General features: G+C 44.9%; 1 protein-coding gene across 1 annotated transcript in view; it reads right to left on the reverse strand.

Moving 5' to 3' along the window:
• Positions 1–4,421: 4,421 nt before the first annotated feature.
• The window catches only part of LOC130473171 (sterol O-acyltransferase 1-like), a 72,679-nt gene continuing 59,852 nt past the window's right edge, over positions 4,422–17,248 (reverse strand). Inside the window, exons 10-15 of the mRNA XM_056844700.1 lie at positions 16,985–17,114; positions 14,341–14,438; positions 10,736–10,834; positions 9,505–9,640; positions 5,734–5,879; positions 4,422–4,493 (exon numbers count right to left, since the gene is read on the reverse strand). Coding sequence (XP_056700678.1) covers positions 4,422–4,493; positions 5,734–5,879; positions 9,505–9,640; positions 10,736–10,834; positions 14,341–14,438; positions 16,985–17,114 — 681 coding nt within the window. The remainder of the gene's footprint in view (positions 4,494–5,733; positions 5,880–9,504; positions 9,641–10,735; positions 10,835–14,340; positions 14,439–16,984; positions 17,115–17,248) is intronic.

The raw sequence follows: 17,248 nt of genomic DNA on the forward strand, positions 1-17,248 counted from the left end.
TCTCTCCCTCCCACTGATCAATCAACCTTTCTTTTATCTGCCCCCCACCGTTCTCCCCAATAGGGACCCAAAGGAGCTATCATCATTCTCGCCTCCATTTTATCCTCAAAATAACCCTGTGATCTTGATTAAGCTGAGAAAGATTGACTGGCTGAAAATCACCAGCAAGCTTCCATGGCAGAGTGGGGATTTAACCCTGGGTCTCCCAGGTCCCTCTAACCATTGCACCACAATGGCTCCCGGCTTTGCCTCCTTCCCTCCCCCGGCAGCCTTTACCTGGAAAGTCTGGCCAACTTGCAAAAGTTGTGTGGCAGCAGGTCACAGTAGAATTGTGTGGTGGCCAGTGCCAAGGCGAGCCAAGTCACCCAAGTTGCATGGAGGCTGCCTCAGTGGGCCCAAGTGAGTTGTGTGGCATCAAGTCGTAGCCGCCACTGCACCTGGCTGAGCTGTGCAAACTGCATGAGAGGAAATTGCCCAATGATTGCCCCTAGCCCCGATGAGTACTCCCTCCAGGTCAGGGGATAGAGAACAAGGCCCCCTCCCCTCTTCCCATTTACTGTCAGAAAAAACAGAGTTGCACTTACCTGTAACTTGTCCATCGAGTGGTCTTCTGTGCAGGCACACATGGGACTGCGCATGCGCAGGCCAGCCACAGAAAAGATCTTCAAAGCTTTCTAACAGACTAGGAGCACCTCTCCTCCTCCTGGCAGTAAACTGCCAAAATGGTCACTTGACCATTCTCTCCATGCCACCCCAGTTCTCTACATGTTCCACCCCTCAGTTTATTAATGTATTTATTTATTCAAATTTATAACCCCCCTCATCCCCAGCGAGCCAGGCTCAGGGCGGATAACAATAATTAAAAATAGATTACATCCAGACTACATCTAAAACATCCTTAAAACCATAATCATTAAAACCATTAAAACCCTACTCAGATGGCCGTAACTACCCTAGGTGCCACAGCGACAAATATTAGCTGATCAGCCCCCAGTTTTCAAAAGGGGGCGAGATGGGCGGGATGTGGAGGCCAGTAAAGATGGATCTTCTTCTTGCGGCTGTCCTCAATTATAGGAGGAATAGCTCCATTTTACAGGCCCTGCGGAATTCCCTAAGGTCTTGCAGGGCCCTGATGTCACCAGGAAGACTATTCCACCAGGCCGGGGCCAGGGCCTCTCCATGCTGCCACCAGAGACCCCAAGAAACTAAACTCTCAGGAACATCTCCCGCTCCACCCCCAGGTCACGGTGCTAAAAATCAATGAGGAGCAGCGAAACTTGGCCATGGAGCACAGGATAACGACACATTTCACTGTATAAAAATTCAATACCAAGGGTATTGAATAGGACAGGGGTGGACCCAGTAGGACAGGGGTGGGCCCAGTGGCAGTCCATGGGTCAGCTCTGGCCTGCAAAGCAGTTCAATCTGGCTGCCGATGGCTCTACCTTATTCTGATCAAGGTGACTTACACCTTTTCCCCAATAGTTCCACTCCTAAATTTCAGGAGCAGTATATAGGCACCGTTCAGGGAGGCTTCTTTTTTGCTGTGTCCTAAGATCAGCCATGCTGGATCAGACCAGTAGTCCATCTAGTCCAGCATCCTTTTTCACACAGTGGCCAACCTTTGCCCTGAAGGGCCAACGAACAGGGCATGAAGGGCCAAGGACTCCACTGATGTTGCCTCCTGCAATGGGTGCTCTTTACCTCCTGTAAACATGGAGGTCTTATCCTCCATTAATTTGTCTAAATGCTTTTAAAAAGCCATCTACCTAAAAGAAGATCACTTGAGGAAGTATGAATACATGAGATCCCTAAAAAACAGCCAGCTTTCGCTTTATTACAGAAACTGGCCCTTGGCTCAGGTTGTAGTGCTAAATAAGCTTCCAGCCCTGTGTCTGGATTACCAAGAATACAAATGCCAGCTGTTCCTGGCGAGGAGAACGAAAGCTACTAACAGTGCAACCAGCCTGCGCTTTATTTTACAACTTACAGCCCATTCCTGAGTACCCAGCTTGCTGGGGGTAAAGGGAAAATGACTGGGAAAGGCACTGGCAAACCACCCCGCAAACAAAGTCTGCCTTGGAAACGTCAGGATGTGACGTCACCCCATGGGTCAGGAATGACCCGGTGCTTGCACAGGGGACCTTTACCTTTATAACAGTGCAACCAGCCTGTGCTTTATTTTACAACTTACAGCCCATTCCTGAGTTTGGGGGCCTTAGGACGCAACGTGTCCCCTACGCTGGTGTCCGTGCCACTTGCGCTGTGCACACTATATTTATTTATTTATTTATTTATTGTTTCAATTTAATACCCAGCTCTCCCCGGCCGAGACCGGGCTCACTGGCATGGATGCCGACATAGGGGCACTTATGCTGGCCCCCCTGGGTCACGGCAGCAACGTGGCCCTCGGTGCCTCCTGGTGCAAGTCCCCACGCTGACGCCAGCATTCCTGGAGGCGTTCCCGGGGCATTCTGGGGGGCGCAGCTGCCATTGGGCAGCTTCCTAACCCCTTTCGCCCTGGAAACGCCCCCTAAAGCAACGGCATTGCTGTACCACCATTTTGTTGGTGCAGCATTACTGTTTGCTAAGGGGCCTTTCCCCCCTTTTTCTAATTTTTGTAAAAAAACCAAAAAACATTTTTACCCCCGCAGCAGCCTAAAACCTCTTTGTAGGTGCCACAGACACACTGTCCCCACCCGCTGCGACTTTGAGGAATGGCCTGCTAGTTTTGGTACTTAACATAACGCAGTGCATTTAATCAGTCAAGAAGCCAAATGCAAACAAATGTAGCAGGGAATGGCCCATCCCTACTATCAGTACTGTTAAGAGTCTGGAAATCCAAAAGGTACTCCTTAATGGGTTCATTCACCCATTAAAGTTAGGATATCTTTATTCAAAAGGGACGGAAAAAATGAAGCTTAAGAACACAGAGGCAAATAGTTAGGCATACCTTTCATATAACACATCAATCACAAAGATGGAAACATTATCCTTCAAAGCAGCCGTTTTGTTTTGTTTTTAAAAGGAATAGTACTCTGTGTTAGAAGCTGAGAGGTTCCATATATGAATTTCTACAATAATCAGCTGTGGACAAAAATCAAAGGCCATTTATGCAGGGTCAATTTTGATACTCGTTCAAAGCTGGTTTTTTAATGCTTCCTTTAAATTGCTTTTTCACGGTCCTGACGCAAAAGGAGAAATTCCACCCCCCACACACTCGCCTGCTCCTTTGTTCCTTCCATTAGCAACCTCCATTTGCATAGCTAACGCGCGGCTGTGAATTCTGCATGGTTCCTTGAGGGGATTCTTCGCGGTGAGGGTGGAGCAAACACAGAAGGTCGTGTTAAAGGCGCTCTTAAGAAATGCAAAGCAGGTATACGCTGGCTTCGCAGTCACTTTCTGAATGACAGTTCAGCTTGAAAATCTCCAAAAAAGCTGTGGGGCACTTCAGCCTGGAACGCGCTGCAAATTACCAAGCATAAATGGGCAAAGAGTTGTGGACAGAATAATCCCAGTTTTGCACTTATATTATGGACATTTCCTTGGGAAAAGATATAAAGGTTCTCCTCCATCCAGTGTTGACAAAAAAAAATTACACACCACAAGGGCCCGGATGTTTTGAAAAACCCCACATCCTCCAGACACCCCAACCTGCATTCCCACTTGTGCTATGACGCAGAGGTGGCACACGGGAGAATTCTCTTCTGCCGCTTCTCCGCTTCTCTGTCCTTCAGTGCAAATGAATGTTATCCATGCCTTGCTTTTCAGCCCTCTGAGAGGACTCAAAAATGGGGCACGGATAGCGCTCATCTGTAACGAGGTACAAATATGACAAAATGCAGCGGGAGAAACTCCTCATTCCCTGGCGTCTTCAGTCCACAGCACAAGTGAAAACAAACTTATGTGCACACCAAAGGGCTTGAGAGCGGGTTGGGCACAAACGGAAGCTGACTAGGAAGCCCATATTTGTGAACCCCTGGGCTCCATCAACCATCAGTGAAGAAGCAAAGAGTACACGAATGCAAACAAATACTGTGCGCGAGAGATCATTCTCAAGGAACATTACATTCAGATGAGGCAAAAGTGACTCAGACCACATAATACACCCCCCTTAAGGACAAAGAGAAAAACAGTAGCAACACGTACAAACCACTGTTTGGAATTAAGCACCATGGTCAACAGAAAAACCTTTCACCAACCTTTAGGTATGTTTCACAACCAGCACGGTAGCTGCTCAGGTTGGAGTCGCTTACAGAACGAGAACCATTTGCCAAGCCTTCTGGAAGTCTTAGCTGCCTCTAGAGGTTTTTAAGCAAGTGTTTGCCATAACTAAAGATTATTTTCCCCCTTTTTAATAGGTTCAAGAGATTTAGATCACTGGTCCAAGGTATTTATTTTAAAAGAACTGTCTTCTGGCCTCAGCCTGGAAACTTCAAATGTTTTTCGTGGCAACTCCAGGAACGTGGTTTCAGATAGTCCAGGAAAGTGGGCTAAAAGACCAAGAAGAAACAGTGGTGTTAAAAGCTCACAGGAAGAACTGGCTTGTCTTACTACATCCACTACACCACACAACAGTAGATAATTTTCTCATCTGGTAGATAGATGAACCACTACAGCCTGTGAAGCCAAAGGCTTGGGGGACGAGCCTGGGACCAACCAGCCCCTCAGTCAGCAAGGCTGTCCTCCCCCAGTAGTAGCAACCCACACAAGAAGACCAGATGTATGTGTGGGAGGAGAAAGCACTCTCTCCCAGTCAATACCCAAATGGGCCTCCTGTCAGACGAGCCTGGACCAGACTGTAGCCTTCCATACGAAGTGCCTTCATCCTGCTCAAACAGAATTACTACTTCTGGGGGGGGGCATTAAGTCACATCTGACTTATGGCAACCCCTGGTGGGGTTTTCAAGGCAAGAGATGTTCAGAGGTGGTTTGCCATTGCCTGCCTCTGCACAGCAACCTTGGAGGTCTCCTATCCAAATACCAGCCAGGGTCAGGGCTGAGAGTGTGTGACTGGCCCAAGGTCACCATGAAAGCTTCCATGGCATGAGTGGGGATTTGAACCTCGGTTTCCCAGGTCCTAGTCCGACACCTTAGCCACTATACCATGCTGGCTCTCACAACAACTAAGGGTAAAGGTCCCCTGTGCAAGCACCAGATCATTCCTGACCCATGGGGTGAGATCACATCCCGACGTTTCCTAGGCACACTTTGTTTACGGGGTGGTTTGCCAGTGCCTTCCCCAGTCATCTTCCCTTTACCCCCAGCAAGCTGGGTACTTGTTTTACCGACCTCAGAAGGATGGAAAGCTGAGTCAACCTTGAGCTGGCTACTTGAAACCGACTTCCGTTGGGATCAAACTCAGGTCGTGAGCAGAGCTTTTGACTGCAGTACTGCAGCTTACCACACTGCGCCACGGGGCTCCTACCATTGCATAAATGGTAATTTATCTTCTAGTTTACGAAAATGGACATTGTTCATTTATTGTAATGATAAGGTTGAAATATTCTGTTTTTAGTAAAATGGGAAGAGGGAGAAAATCAGAAGTCCACTCAAGGTACTGTATTCTGAGCCAACACATCGAGATTCAAATGCCAAACTCAAGAATTATACATTTTAAAATCCAAATGAGTTTTCCCAAGATTTGTATTCAGATGTTAGGTTTGAAACTTGCCCTTCTGAAAAGCAGCTCATCCCTGTTACTTTACATACAGCGACAGGAGGATTACTTACATTTTCCAAGGGGCAATACTGACGGGTGTACCATTCAGTACTATAAAGACAAAGAAGGAGGCCTTGGCCGAACAATAGAGAAAGCCACATGATCACATTCCAAATGGGACCTTTCCGTCGGTCATTGATTATGAAGTTGAAAACCACTGAACAAGGGAAACAAAAAGGTATTCAAAATGCATCCAAGCAGACATCCCATAGCTCATTAGCAAAGTGCCCATCAGTAACACCATGGAAGTGAATGTGCGTGTCTGTCTTTTAGAGGACAAAAGGTAAACTTCAAAAAGTCCAGTATGATCACCAGACAAATTGGAATTTCTGTTTTTATTGTGGAGTGCAGCCTATAAAATTTCAAAGGCCAAGCAGAATATTTTATGAAAAGAAGCCCCTTTCCCTCCTCCTTCCTGCCCAGCAGTCACCCTCTCATTCACCCATTTCTTTCCATACTACTGTTTTCTCTCATATGTTCCTGCCATGGAATTATGATTACAGGTAGAGGCCTTCCTGACTGTCCCATCAATCAAAGAAACACAGAAACATAGAGCTGAAAGGGACCTCAAGAGTCATCTAGTCAAACCCCTGTGCAATGCAAGAAATTCACAACCACTCCCCCACTCCCCCAGTGACCCCTGCTCTATGCCCAGAAGAAGGCCAAAAAAAAAAAAACCCTCCAGGTTCCCTGGGCAATTTGGCCAGGAGAAAAATTCCTTCCTGACCCCAAAGTGGCAATCAGCATTACCCTGGGCATGTAAGAAAGGGCCATGAGAGCCGAGCACTGATTTATCCCTTCCTGCCCTCCCTCTTACGAGCTGCCTAAGTTCACAGAATCAGCCTTGCTGTCAGGTGGCCACCTAGACTCTGCTTAAAAAGGAGTTCCAAGGAAGGAGAGCCCACCACCTCCCGAGGAAGCCCATTGCATTGAGGAACCGTTCTAATGTCAGGACATTTTCCCTCATTTTTAGCCGAAAACTCTTTTGGTTTAATTTCAACCCTTTGGTTCTGGATCAACCTTCTGGGACAACAGAAAACAACTCTGCACCATCCTCAATATAATAGCTCTTCAAAATGTCTATCATATCACATCTCAGTCATCTCCTCTCCAGGCTAAACACACCCAACTCTTTCAACCTTTCCTCATAGGACTTGGTCTTGAGACCACTCACCATCTTTGTTGTCCTCCTCTGGACATGTTCTAACTTGTCAACATGCTTCTTAAACTGTGGTACCCAAAACTGAATACAATACTCCAAGTGAGGGCTAACCATAGCAAAGCAAAGCAATATCATCACTTTGTGTGATCTGGACACTATACGTCTGTTGATGCTGCCCAACAGAGCATTTGCAGTTTTAGCTACTGCATACTGTTCAGTGTATGGTCTACTAAGACTCCTAGGTCCTTTTTGCATGTACTACTTCCAAGACAAGTTTGCCCTATCCTATAATTATGCATTTGATTTTACCTACCTAAATGAAGAACTTTACATTTATCTTTGTTGAAATTCATTTTGTTAGTTCTAGCCCAGTTTTCCAGTCAGTCAAGATTATCCTGTATCTTGACTCTGTCTTCTACTGTATTTGCTACCCCTCCCAATTTAGTATAATCTGAAAATTTAATTAGCATTCCCTCTATTCATTCACCTAAGTCATTTATAAAGACATTGAACAACACAGGGCCCAGAACAGATCTCTGAGGTACTCCATTTGTCACTCCTCTCTAAGAGGATGAAGAACCATTAACAAGCACACTTTGGGTGCAATCTGTCAACCAGTTACAGATCCACCTAACAGTAATAGGATCCAAATCACATTTTACCAACTTGTCAACAAAAATATTATGTGGAACCTTATCAAAACTCTTACTGAAATCAAGATAAACTATGTCCACAGCATTCTCCTGATCCATCAAGGTAGTAACTCTCACAGAAAAGGACATAAGGTTAGTCTGACATGACTTATTCTTAAGAAACACGTGCTGGCTCTTAGTAATCACACCCATCTTTTCTAAATGCTCAAGGACTGACTGTTTGATAGTTTGTTCTAAAATCTTTCCAGGTATAGACGTCAAGCTGACTGGTGGGTAGTTACTTGGATCCTCCTTTTCCCCCTTCTTGTGTTGTGATTGAGTAACCTCATTCAGACACGCAAACTGCACGCATACCCACAGAAGCCGCTTGTCAGTGGCCCAACCCTCCTTCTCTTTAGCATCAAGCAGGGAGGCACACACACAAACAATCCAAAGGCTGGAATCTTCCCTCTCACATAAGGGAACAGCCTTACTCCCACCTACCCCCTCCTTTAAGTTTCGTTTCTCCGTGCAAAGGAACAATAGAGTTCTGTTCAGTAATGTAGCAATGCCCACCCGCTCTGTAGAAACTAATGACGTTGCAGTGACGAGCTGCAATCAAATGTTATTGGAATGTGAAATGTCTATAAAACCTATTGCATTGTCCCTCCCCCTGTGTGACAAGATTGCAGAGCTCATCAGTCTGCTTTTTTGGATCACTCCTTGGCCAATAAAGCAAACCGTGAAGCTCAAATCCAGCCTCCTGCTCTCATTGATCCATTGGACTCTATGTTAATGGGATACTACATCACTTGAAGATGGGGATAACATTTGCCTGCCACCGATCTTCTGGCATCTCACCTGTTCTCCAAGAATTCTCAAAAATAATGAACAGAGGCTCCAAAATTACAGCCACGAGTTCCTTTAGTACTCTTGGATGCAATTCATTTGGCACCAAGGACTTAATTTCTTTAAAGAAACTAGGTGTTTATGTACTACCTCATGCCTATCCTAAGCTGCAATTCTCTTCCCTCATGTGCTTGGGTTTTGCCTGGTTGAGCACCATTTCCCTTGCAAGAAAATATTGGGGCAAAGTGGGAATTTAAGTTCTGCTCTCTTTTCATCAACTGTTAAAATTTCACTTTCCTCTCCCCGCAATGGACTTATCGCTTCCTTGTACTTTTTCTTATTTTGAATATAACCAAAGAACCCTTTTTTGTTGTGTTTAGCATCTTCTGCTAGCCTAAGTGAGCTTTAGTTTATCTGATTGGCTGTGAGAGAAAGCAACCTTTTGTGGCCTGTGCTTTGCCTTCTGCATGGAGATTTCAGCCGGGCTGAGCTCAGGGGAGAGGAAAAAGTCGGGTTAACAGAGGAATGTCAATCCTAATATCCCAGTTGTGAGTGTCATCCCACCAGGTTTCAGTAGTGCCAATTAGGTCATAGTCCCCTTCCTGTATTAGGTTTCTCCTGCTTGTTTCCCATACTCTACACATTAGTGTAGAGACATTGAAATCCAAGAAGCTTGTTTGGTGGGTACATGAGAGAGGGCTTTTTCAGCCCCACGACTGTGGAACAATCTCCCCAGGGAGGTGCGCCTGGCCCCCTCTCTTTTAATCATTAGGAGGCAGCTGAAGACTGTTTTATTTTGGACTGCATTTAATTAAAGCAGTTATAAATTGTGATTTTGCATTATGGTTTTATGTTGTTGTTTTTAATTTTAATATATTTTATTAATATTGTAAACTGCCTTAAGCTCTATAGGAAGAAAGGAAATGAATAAATATTTTAAATAAATACTACCTTCACCTCTGGGTATTAAATGAAATATTACTTTCACCTCCAGTGCTCCCCAGGAAAGTTGGGGGGAAATAATGTATTATTTATACCTGTATTTCAAATTGTTGTAAGGTGCTCTGGGAGCCCATCTTGGATTGACCGGGGGTGGGGGGAGAAGAAATATGACAAACAAATCAAAGGTGATTACTTACTTCCGAAGCCCATGTAGAGGCAGAACATGGCAGGATAGAAGAAACCAAAACAGACAGACAGGATGTATTCATGTACAGCAGCAGAAACCGCGAACACGAACAGCAGAGCAGCAGACTTGAACTTTTCTCCAAAGAACTGGGGTGGTGGTACAAGAACAGGGAGGGGGGGGGGGAAATCCATCATAGGTTCAATTTTAAAATGTTCCATAAAGTTAGTGGTAACTACCATTTAGGGCCTGCTGATATGTTTACACACCGTCTCACATGCTTGGAAAGGCTCTCAATGCAATTGTTAAATGAATAATCCTACTTTATTATATTTTAGTTCATTAGCAGAGAGAACAAATGGATATTGTTACAACACTTGTTACAACAGTTACCGTGTCATCTCAAAAACAGACTCGCTGAAGTTGAAATACAAAACACATGATCCTTGTGAAAAGCAACCACCTTGACCACAGATCCAACACTATAACTATATTCCAAGTTTCTCCAGTTTAAAACCATTGATTGCACTGTTAATTTCCCAATAATCATAATAAATTTTATTTATACCCCGCCCTCCCCGGGCAAGCCAGGCTTAGGGCATAGGCTTACCAGGTCCCATAGCTCCATCAGCGGGAGCTTTTCAGTCACGTTGTTGTAGCATATGACGCACACGTGCACCTGGCGCAATGCGCATGCGCAACATGCCTACATCACTTCCGGGTTTACTTGGAAGCGACACAGATGCTCTATCAATCTCTGCCAAAACTCTATGGTTTTATTTATTTTTTTAATTTGTGAAAAGCAACCACCTTGACCAAAGATCCAACACTATAATTCTATGCCAAGTTAATCCAGTTTCAAATCATTGACGGCACTGTTAACTTCCCAGTCCAATCCCAAAATAAGGCTATGGCCCAGTGGCAGAGCATCTGCTTGGCATGCAGAAAGTCACAGGTTCAACCCCCAGTATCTCCAGTTAAAAGCATCAGGTGATGTGAAAGACCTCTGCCTGAGACCCTAGAGAGCCGCTGCTGACAGTCAAAGTAGAAAGCATTAATCTGGCTACACCAAGTTCAGGCTAATTACAAGGCAGCATCATTGGCTCATAGAAACAAGCCAACTTCACTGTTCTTGCAAAATACAGGGTTCTCTTGCTATCTCTTTCACTATGCAGGAGATTTCTGTAAACTTCCCTTTTTAACCTCTCTGAAAAAACATTTTTATTAGATTCAAAGATGCTCACCCAACGGAAGTCTCTGTATGCATAGTAATACAGCCAGTCATGCACTACCACATTCCAGGTTCGGTAATAGCTGGCATAAGATGTAGAATTCCACCAGTCCTGAGTGGGAGGGGGAGGGGAGGAAAACAATGATGTTCAAAAGAGTATAGTCAGCATTCAAAACAAGGAATCATAATGCTAAGAACCCTCCTATGCAGGGATGTCGAACTCAATTGTTATGAGGGCCGCATATGACATAAATGTCACTTGATCGGGCTGGGCCATGCCTTGCCAGCCCAGATTGAGAGTTGGGGGGGGGGGTTGGCTGCCTTGGCTGGCTCGTGGGCCACATAGGAGTTCTCAAAGGGCTGGATCTGACCCTCGGGCCTTATGTTTGGCTCCCCTGCTCCTATGACTCGAAATACTTTTGCAGCAGTCGGTAAAACTGTGTGTGGGTTTGCCAATGGTATGTCTCGTCTTGTAAATTCTGAACTTGGCAGAAACTCTTCATTTCCCTTCAGCCAACGAGTCAATCTAAGATAAAATTACTCCAGTCTTAAGAATTTGAGCCTAGTTCTACAAGGATCGAATTCAACATTTTTAGGAACGTCGCTCAAACATGAAAGTTTCCAAACATGGACAGTAATTCCCATAGGCAGAACGTCTCCAAAACACACTTGTAAAGTTAAAATTTAGAACACTGCCTTCTGAATGGCAGCTCATTTCCTGAACAAGAGGCTGAACAAGTTGGTCATCACAGACCAGAGCAGAAACTGCAGGCTCAGCATCAACCTCTATATGATTAAAAATGTGCCAGAAATGACACAGAAAACCTAAGAAAAATAGGTGCTCCCTCCCCCTGTCCTGTTCTCCCCCCATTTAAAACTTTTCCCTCCCAAGGAAAAAGTTGGAAATTTTGGGGATCAACTGAAAAACACTCCTATACTCTCTCTTTTGGAATGAGTGAAATGCTTTTCAGACAGGGCTGTACACACTCAGAATGTGCAGTATGGAGATTTTTACACAACTTAATAATTATTCCTGAGAATACTGTAGATATAAGCAAAAAAATTTTTTTCAAGGATATGTTTATTTGTGTAAAACATGACTAATTCTGTCCACAGTTAATCTGCTATAACGTGGATGAGAATAATACACAACCAAAGAGTTCACTATTTTTGGTGTTATAAACTTCAACTCTATATCCAAATATTTTATTCCAGGGATGTGGAAATTCATTAACTAAAAAGTGCACATCGATTTGAAGAAGAAGAGTTGGTTTTTATTCCCTGCTTTTTTCTACTTTAGGGAATCTCAAAGCGTTTTACAATCACAATCCTGTCCTCGCCCCACAACAGACACCTTGTGAGGCAGTTGGGGCTGAGAGAGTTCTGAGAGAACTGTTACTGGCCCAAGGTCACCCAGCAGGCTTCATTGGGAGGAGTGGGGAAACCAACCCTGGTTCTCCAGATTAGAGTCTGCCATTCATGTGGAGGAGTGGGGGATCAAACCCAGTTCTCCAGATGAGAGTCAGCTGCTCTTAACCACTAAACCACGCTGGCTCTCTGTGACAGAAAATGCTGTTGCTGCCCATTATGGAACTTTCCAATTTGCCAGTCTGAATACTCCCCCACCCCATGTAACAATGCTCGAAGTTACTTAAAGGGAAAGGTCCCCTGAGCAAGCACCGGGTCATTCCTGACCCATGGGGTGATGTCACATCTCGACGTTTCCTAGATAGACCTTTGTTTACGGGGTGGTTTGCCAGTGCCTTCCCCAGTCATCTTCCCTTTACCCCCAGCCAGCTGGGTACTCATTTTACTGACCTCGGAAGGATGGAAGGCTGAGTTGACCTTGAGCCGGCTACCTGAAATCAACTTCCATCGGGATCGAACTCAGGTCGTGAGCAGAGCTTGGACTGCAGTACTGCAGCTTACCACTCTGCGCCACGGGGCTCAAAGTTACTTACCAGTTTAAAAAAAGAGAGTCACGGAAATAGCCTGAAATACTATAATAAACAAGCAGCCATGGACAAAAATTAGCAACCCCATACAAATGTGGGGCTGTTGAATTTAAAAAAATCGGTATAGTTCGGATTCGGCTGAATTTGGCCCGTTTAGATTCGGCATATGCCGAAGTCCGAACTCCCCCACTTCGGGTCCATGCAATTCGGCGGGAATTCAAAGTTCGGGAAAAAAATTCGGCCGAATAAAGCCATTAAAAACACAACCGCGCCTTTCCGCGGCTCTGGGGGGGCATTTTTGGGGGTAGAGGTCCCAAACTTTCAGCAGAGCTTCAAAGGACGTTTCTTGAAAGCCCCCCCAAGTTTTGTAAAGATTGGGTCAGGGGGGGCTGAGATATGGGCCCCGAAAGGAGTCTCCCCCACCCTTAATGTGCATCTCTGAGCAGAGCTTGCCGCCCACGCACAAAGCTCCCAGCCCCGACAAACAGCTGAGAAGTTTTTTATGAATGAGGGAAAACCTGAAGACACACCCACAGAAACTGCTCCCTCCCCACACACACAGAGACTCTGCTTCCCCCCACACACACACACAGGAGAAAAATTATAGATTAAAGCCCCCAAAGGGGTCTTACTGTGGCTGTCTTCTGTTCCATCAGGAGGGGCTGGGGAGGACTGGGTAATCCAAGACGTTTCCATTTAGGCACGGGACGTTTTGCTCTGGAGGAGATGCATACAGGATCCCATTCATCCCAATAGGGAAAAGGGGAAAGCCCATATCTCGGGACCCCCTGACCCAATGTTTACAAAACTTGGGTGGTCTCTTAAGAAGGCTTGTCTGAAGCTCTGCTCAAAGTTTGGGATCTGCACCCAAAAAAATGCGCCCCCTGCAGCCACGGAAAGAGAAAAGGGGGGGAGCCAATATTTCTGCCCCCACTGAACCCATCTTTACAAAGCTTGGGTGGTATCTTAAGAAGGCTTGTCTGAAGCTATGCTGAAAGTTTAGGGGCTGTATCCCCAAAAAAGCGCCCCCTGCAGCCACAGAAAGGAGTGAATGTGCACAAGCACACCCCCACACACACACGAGGATTTCCCTCTCTTTCTCTCTCCCCGGCCGGGCCGCACATCAGCTGATTCCTCCAGTACTCAATCCTGACTGATTGGCCAGAAGAAGACCCAGCTTGGCCACCGATTGGCCAGGGCAGGAGAATGCTGCTTACTGACGGCCCGAATTTGCCGAATTTAATCGTGAACTCCCGAACTCGCTGAATTCGGCCCCCCCGGTTGTCCGCCATTTTTGAGTTCGGTTCGTCCCAAACTAAAAACCACCGAATCAGGGGAAATTCGGCTGTTTTTCAGTTCGGGCCGAACCGAATCAACAGCCCTATACAAATGATCATATAACTCAGGAGTGACCTGTAAGGATAAAGGGACACAGGGCTTCCTATGCACAGAAGGCCTGGTAGTTTTTTAAAAAGTTTTTGAACACTGTCAAAAGTATTAAAGGACATTGGGGGGGGGTCTCTCTGGAAAGTAGGTTCTGTAATGGGTGATGACAGCTTTACCAGTCACAGACACTTTTTGGTATCATTTCTCCCATACACCTTATCCTATAAAATTAAAAGCAAGCAAAAGAAACACAGACTATTAGCCTTACACTAATTACCTGATAAAACATTCGGTCACCAAAGCGCATCATCTCAGCAAAGGCATTATGCCAGCAGTGCAGGAATAAAAAGAACAGTATGAACATGATTAGAGTACCTGGGGGAGGAGATAGCAGGGGGAAATATTCAGGAAAATTTTATTCATTGTACTAACTTGTTGCTTGGACTGGAAGAGGAAATCTCTGCTTTCATCTTACACTTGAGTTTAAAGTACCTGTGAAGCGGCAGGACTGTATTTTCTCTGGCAAAGGCCAGAACATTCTTTGGCAGATATTGTTGGAAGGGAAGGACTTTACGCTGTCTCTTAACCTCAAACTCTAGAGGAGGATAAGACTAGTGAGTCAGAGAGACAGAGGGGATAAGACACTGGGGCATCCTTTCTCTACTGCTCTGAACTATGCCTTTGCTGCGTAGATTGCTACTCAGGGAAACTTCCTTCCTTCCTGCTTTTTCCTCACCTCCTCACACACGCAGGCACCTCCTCCATCTTGCCGGCATGAGGGAAGGACGCAAGTCCTGGATCTCCCTCCATCCTAGTTAGTTAGAATAGATGTGTGTGTGTGTGTGTGTGTTAAGTGCCATCAAGTTGCTTCCGACTCATGGCGACCCTATGAATCAATGTCCTCCAAAACATTCTTTCTTTAACAGCTTTGCTCAGTTCTTGCAAATTGAGGGCTGTGACTTCCTTTATTGAATCAATCCATCTCTTGTTGGGTCTTCCTCTTTTCCTGCTGCCCTCAACTTTTCCTAGCATGACTGTTTTTTCCAGTGACTCTTGTCTTCTCATAATGTGGCCAAAATACGATAGCCTCAGTTTAGTCATTTTAGCTTCTAGGGTCAGTTCAGGCTTGATTTGATCTATAACTATAGATAGCCTGGAGAGCTGAGAGCTGAATCAAGATCCCACTTCATCCCTTATCCACTAAGATATAGTTTATCAATTGCTGCCGCTATTACAATTCCAAATTTTTAAAAACAAATTTAAATTTTATTTATTTTACCACAAACAGAAAGAAATAACAAAATACAATAATGCATGAACATATGAAGCTGCCTTACACTGAATTGGACCCTTAGTCCATCAAAGTCAGTATTGTCTACTCTGACTGGCAGCGGCTCTCCAGGGTCTCAGGCAGAGGTCTTTCACATCACCTACTGGCTTTGTCCCTTTAACTAGAGATGCCGGGGATTGAACCTGGGACCTTCTGCATGCCAAGCAGATGCTCTACCACTGAGCCACAGGCCCTCCCCAATGTTGGTAAGTCTATAGATAAGCATCTATAAAAGGTTTTCAAATATCTAAAGCAGGAGATCTTAACATGGTGCCCACTGACACTTTTCCTGGAACCAACCAAGTGTTTTTAGAAAGTAGGAGGGGCCAGGTGGGACTTTTGCTCAGCAAATCTTCAAATGGCCATAGAAGATTTGACTGGCTGTGCAGATTTTTAAAAACATTGCTTTGGCAGCAGCTGCCACCACAGCACAAGGATCTTCATTGTGTGAAGGAAGGTAAGCTGCTGCAGCCATTTAGGGCTGGCTCCACTTCCAGTGGCAGCCATTTTATGGCAGCCACTTTATGGCTGTGCCCACCACACTGTGTCAGAATCCCAAAGGTGCCTGTAGGCTCAAAAAGCTTGGGGATCCCTGATTTAAATATATGTCCATGCGCCATTGTCATCTATATGCCACACATTCAAACATTCATAAAGTTGTAAGGTCCTCAATTCCTTGGGTTACTGGAGGTAGGCATTATTCTCTCCAGTGTTGCAATATAAGTCTTTTCGCAACAGTAATGGCATGGAGGGTTCATTTTCGATTAGAATCCTTTCGATTAAAGTATATTAGAATCCTCAAAGATCAATGAATGTCTCAGTACAAAATTGATATGAGTAATTACTTCTTCCCAAAAAGACTGAATAACTGGACAGGCCCAGAGTATTTGTGTAAGAGATGCGTCTTGTAAGCTACGACGCAAGCAATCAGATGTGTGACTTACAGTGCATTCCTAAGGAGAGTTACTCCAGTCTAAGCCAATTGAAATGAATGGGCTTAGACTGGAGTAACTCTACTTAGGAATGCACTGTTAGTCCTTTACTGAAAAAGTGCTGTGGTAACCAGTATATCCTAAGCATAATTAGGTCACAGCTTAAGGTCCATAAAAACAACTGGTATACAATTTAGGGCCATATCCTGTTGCTTTGGCAAAATAGGGTGACCTACTTCTTATTCCATATATTTCTGAGACTTTGCATGTCATATTTACTAATTGACATCAAATATTTATAAACATACGTTGTAGGTTTCATTTTTTGCAGTGATCCAATGAGAGTTTCCAAGAGTAAGGGAGATACTGAAACACTTAGTACTGCAGGAACATATTTAGATCCCAACAGATGTTCCAGCTGTAAATATTGCCATCCAACAGAGGATGATCTCAACAGTATTCAGACCTCTGCTTATAAAACAACAAAAACTTGTCGTCCTGATCTATTAATTGGTCCAAAGTAAAAATCCCCCTATCTGTCCAAGCATTCCATAAAAAAAAAGATTTCTTCCCAATTTTCAAATCTGGATTGGCCTATTTCCAACATGGTTTCAGAAACATTTTTATGGGACATGGGTAAATGCTGTAGAAACACTCACTTGGAAGAATGGAGTTAAAGATGCAAAGAACCAGCCCTCTCACGTTGAAGGGTTCCCAAATATAGTTCCGAAATATAGGGTTGCAGAGTCGCGTGAAGATGTAATTCATGAAGAAGACTGAACCAGTTACCTGGGCAGGGGGAAACACATGAACCTGCTTTATACCAAGTCAGACCCTTGTTCTATCAAGGTCAGTATTGTCTACTCTGACTGGCAGCAGTTCTCCAGGCAGAGGTCTTTTACAGCACCTACTACTTGACCCAT

Source organism: Euleptes europaea, chromosome 2 (genome assembly GCF_029931775.1).
Source record: "Euleptes europaea isolate rEulEur1 chromosome 2, rEulEur1.hap1, whole genome shotgun sequence".
NCBI lineage: Eukaryota > Metazoa > Chordata > Lepidosauria > Squamata > Sphaerodactylidae > Euleptes > Euleptes europaea.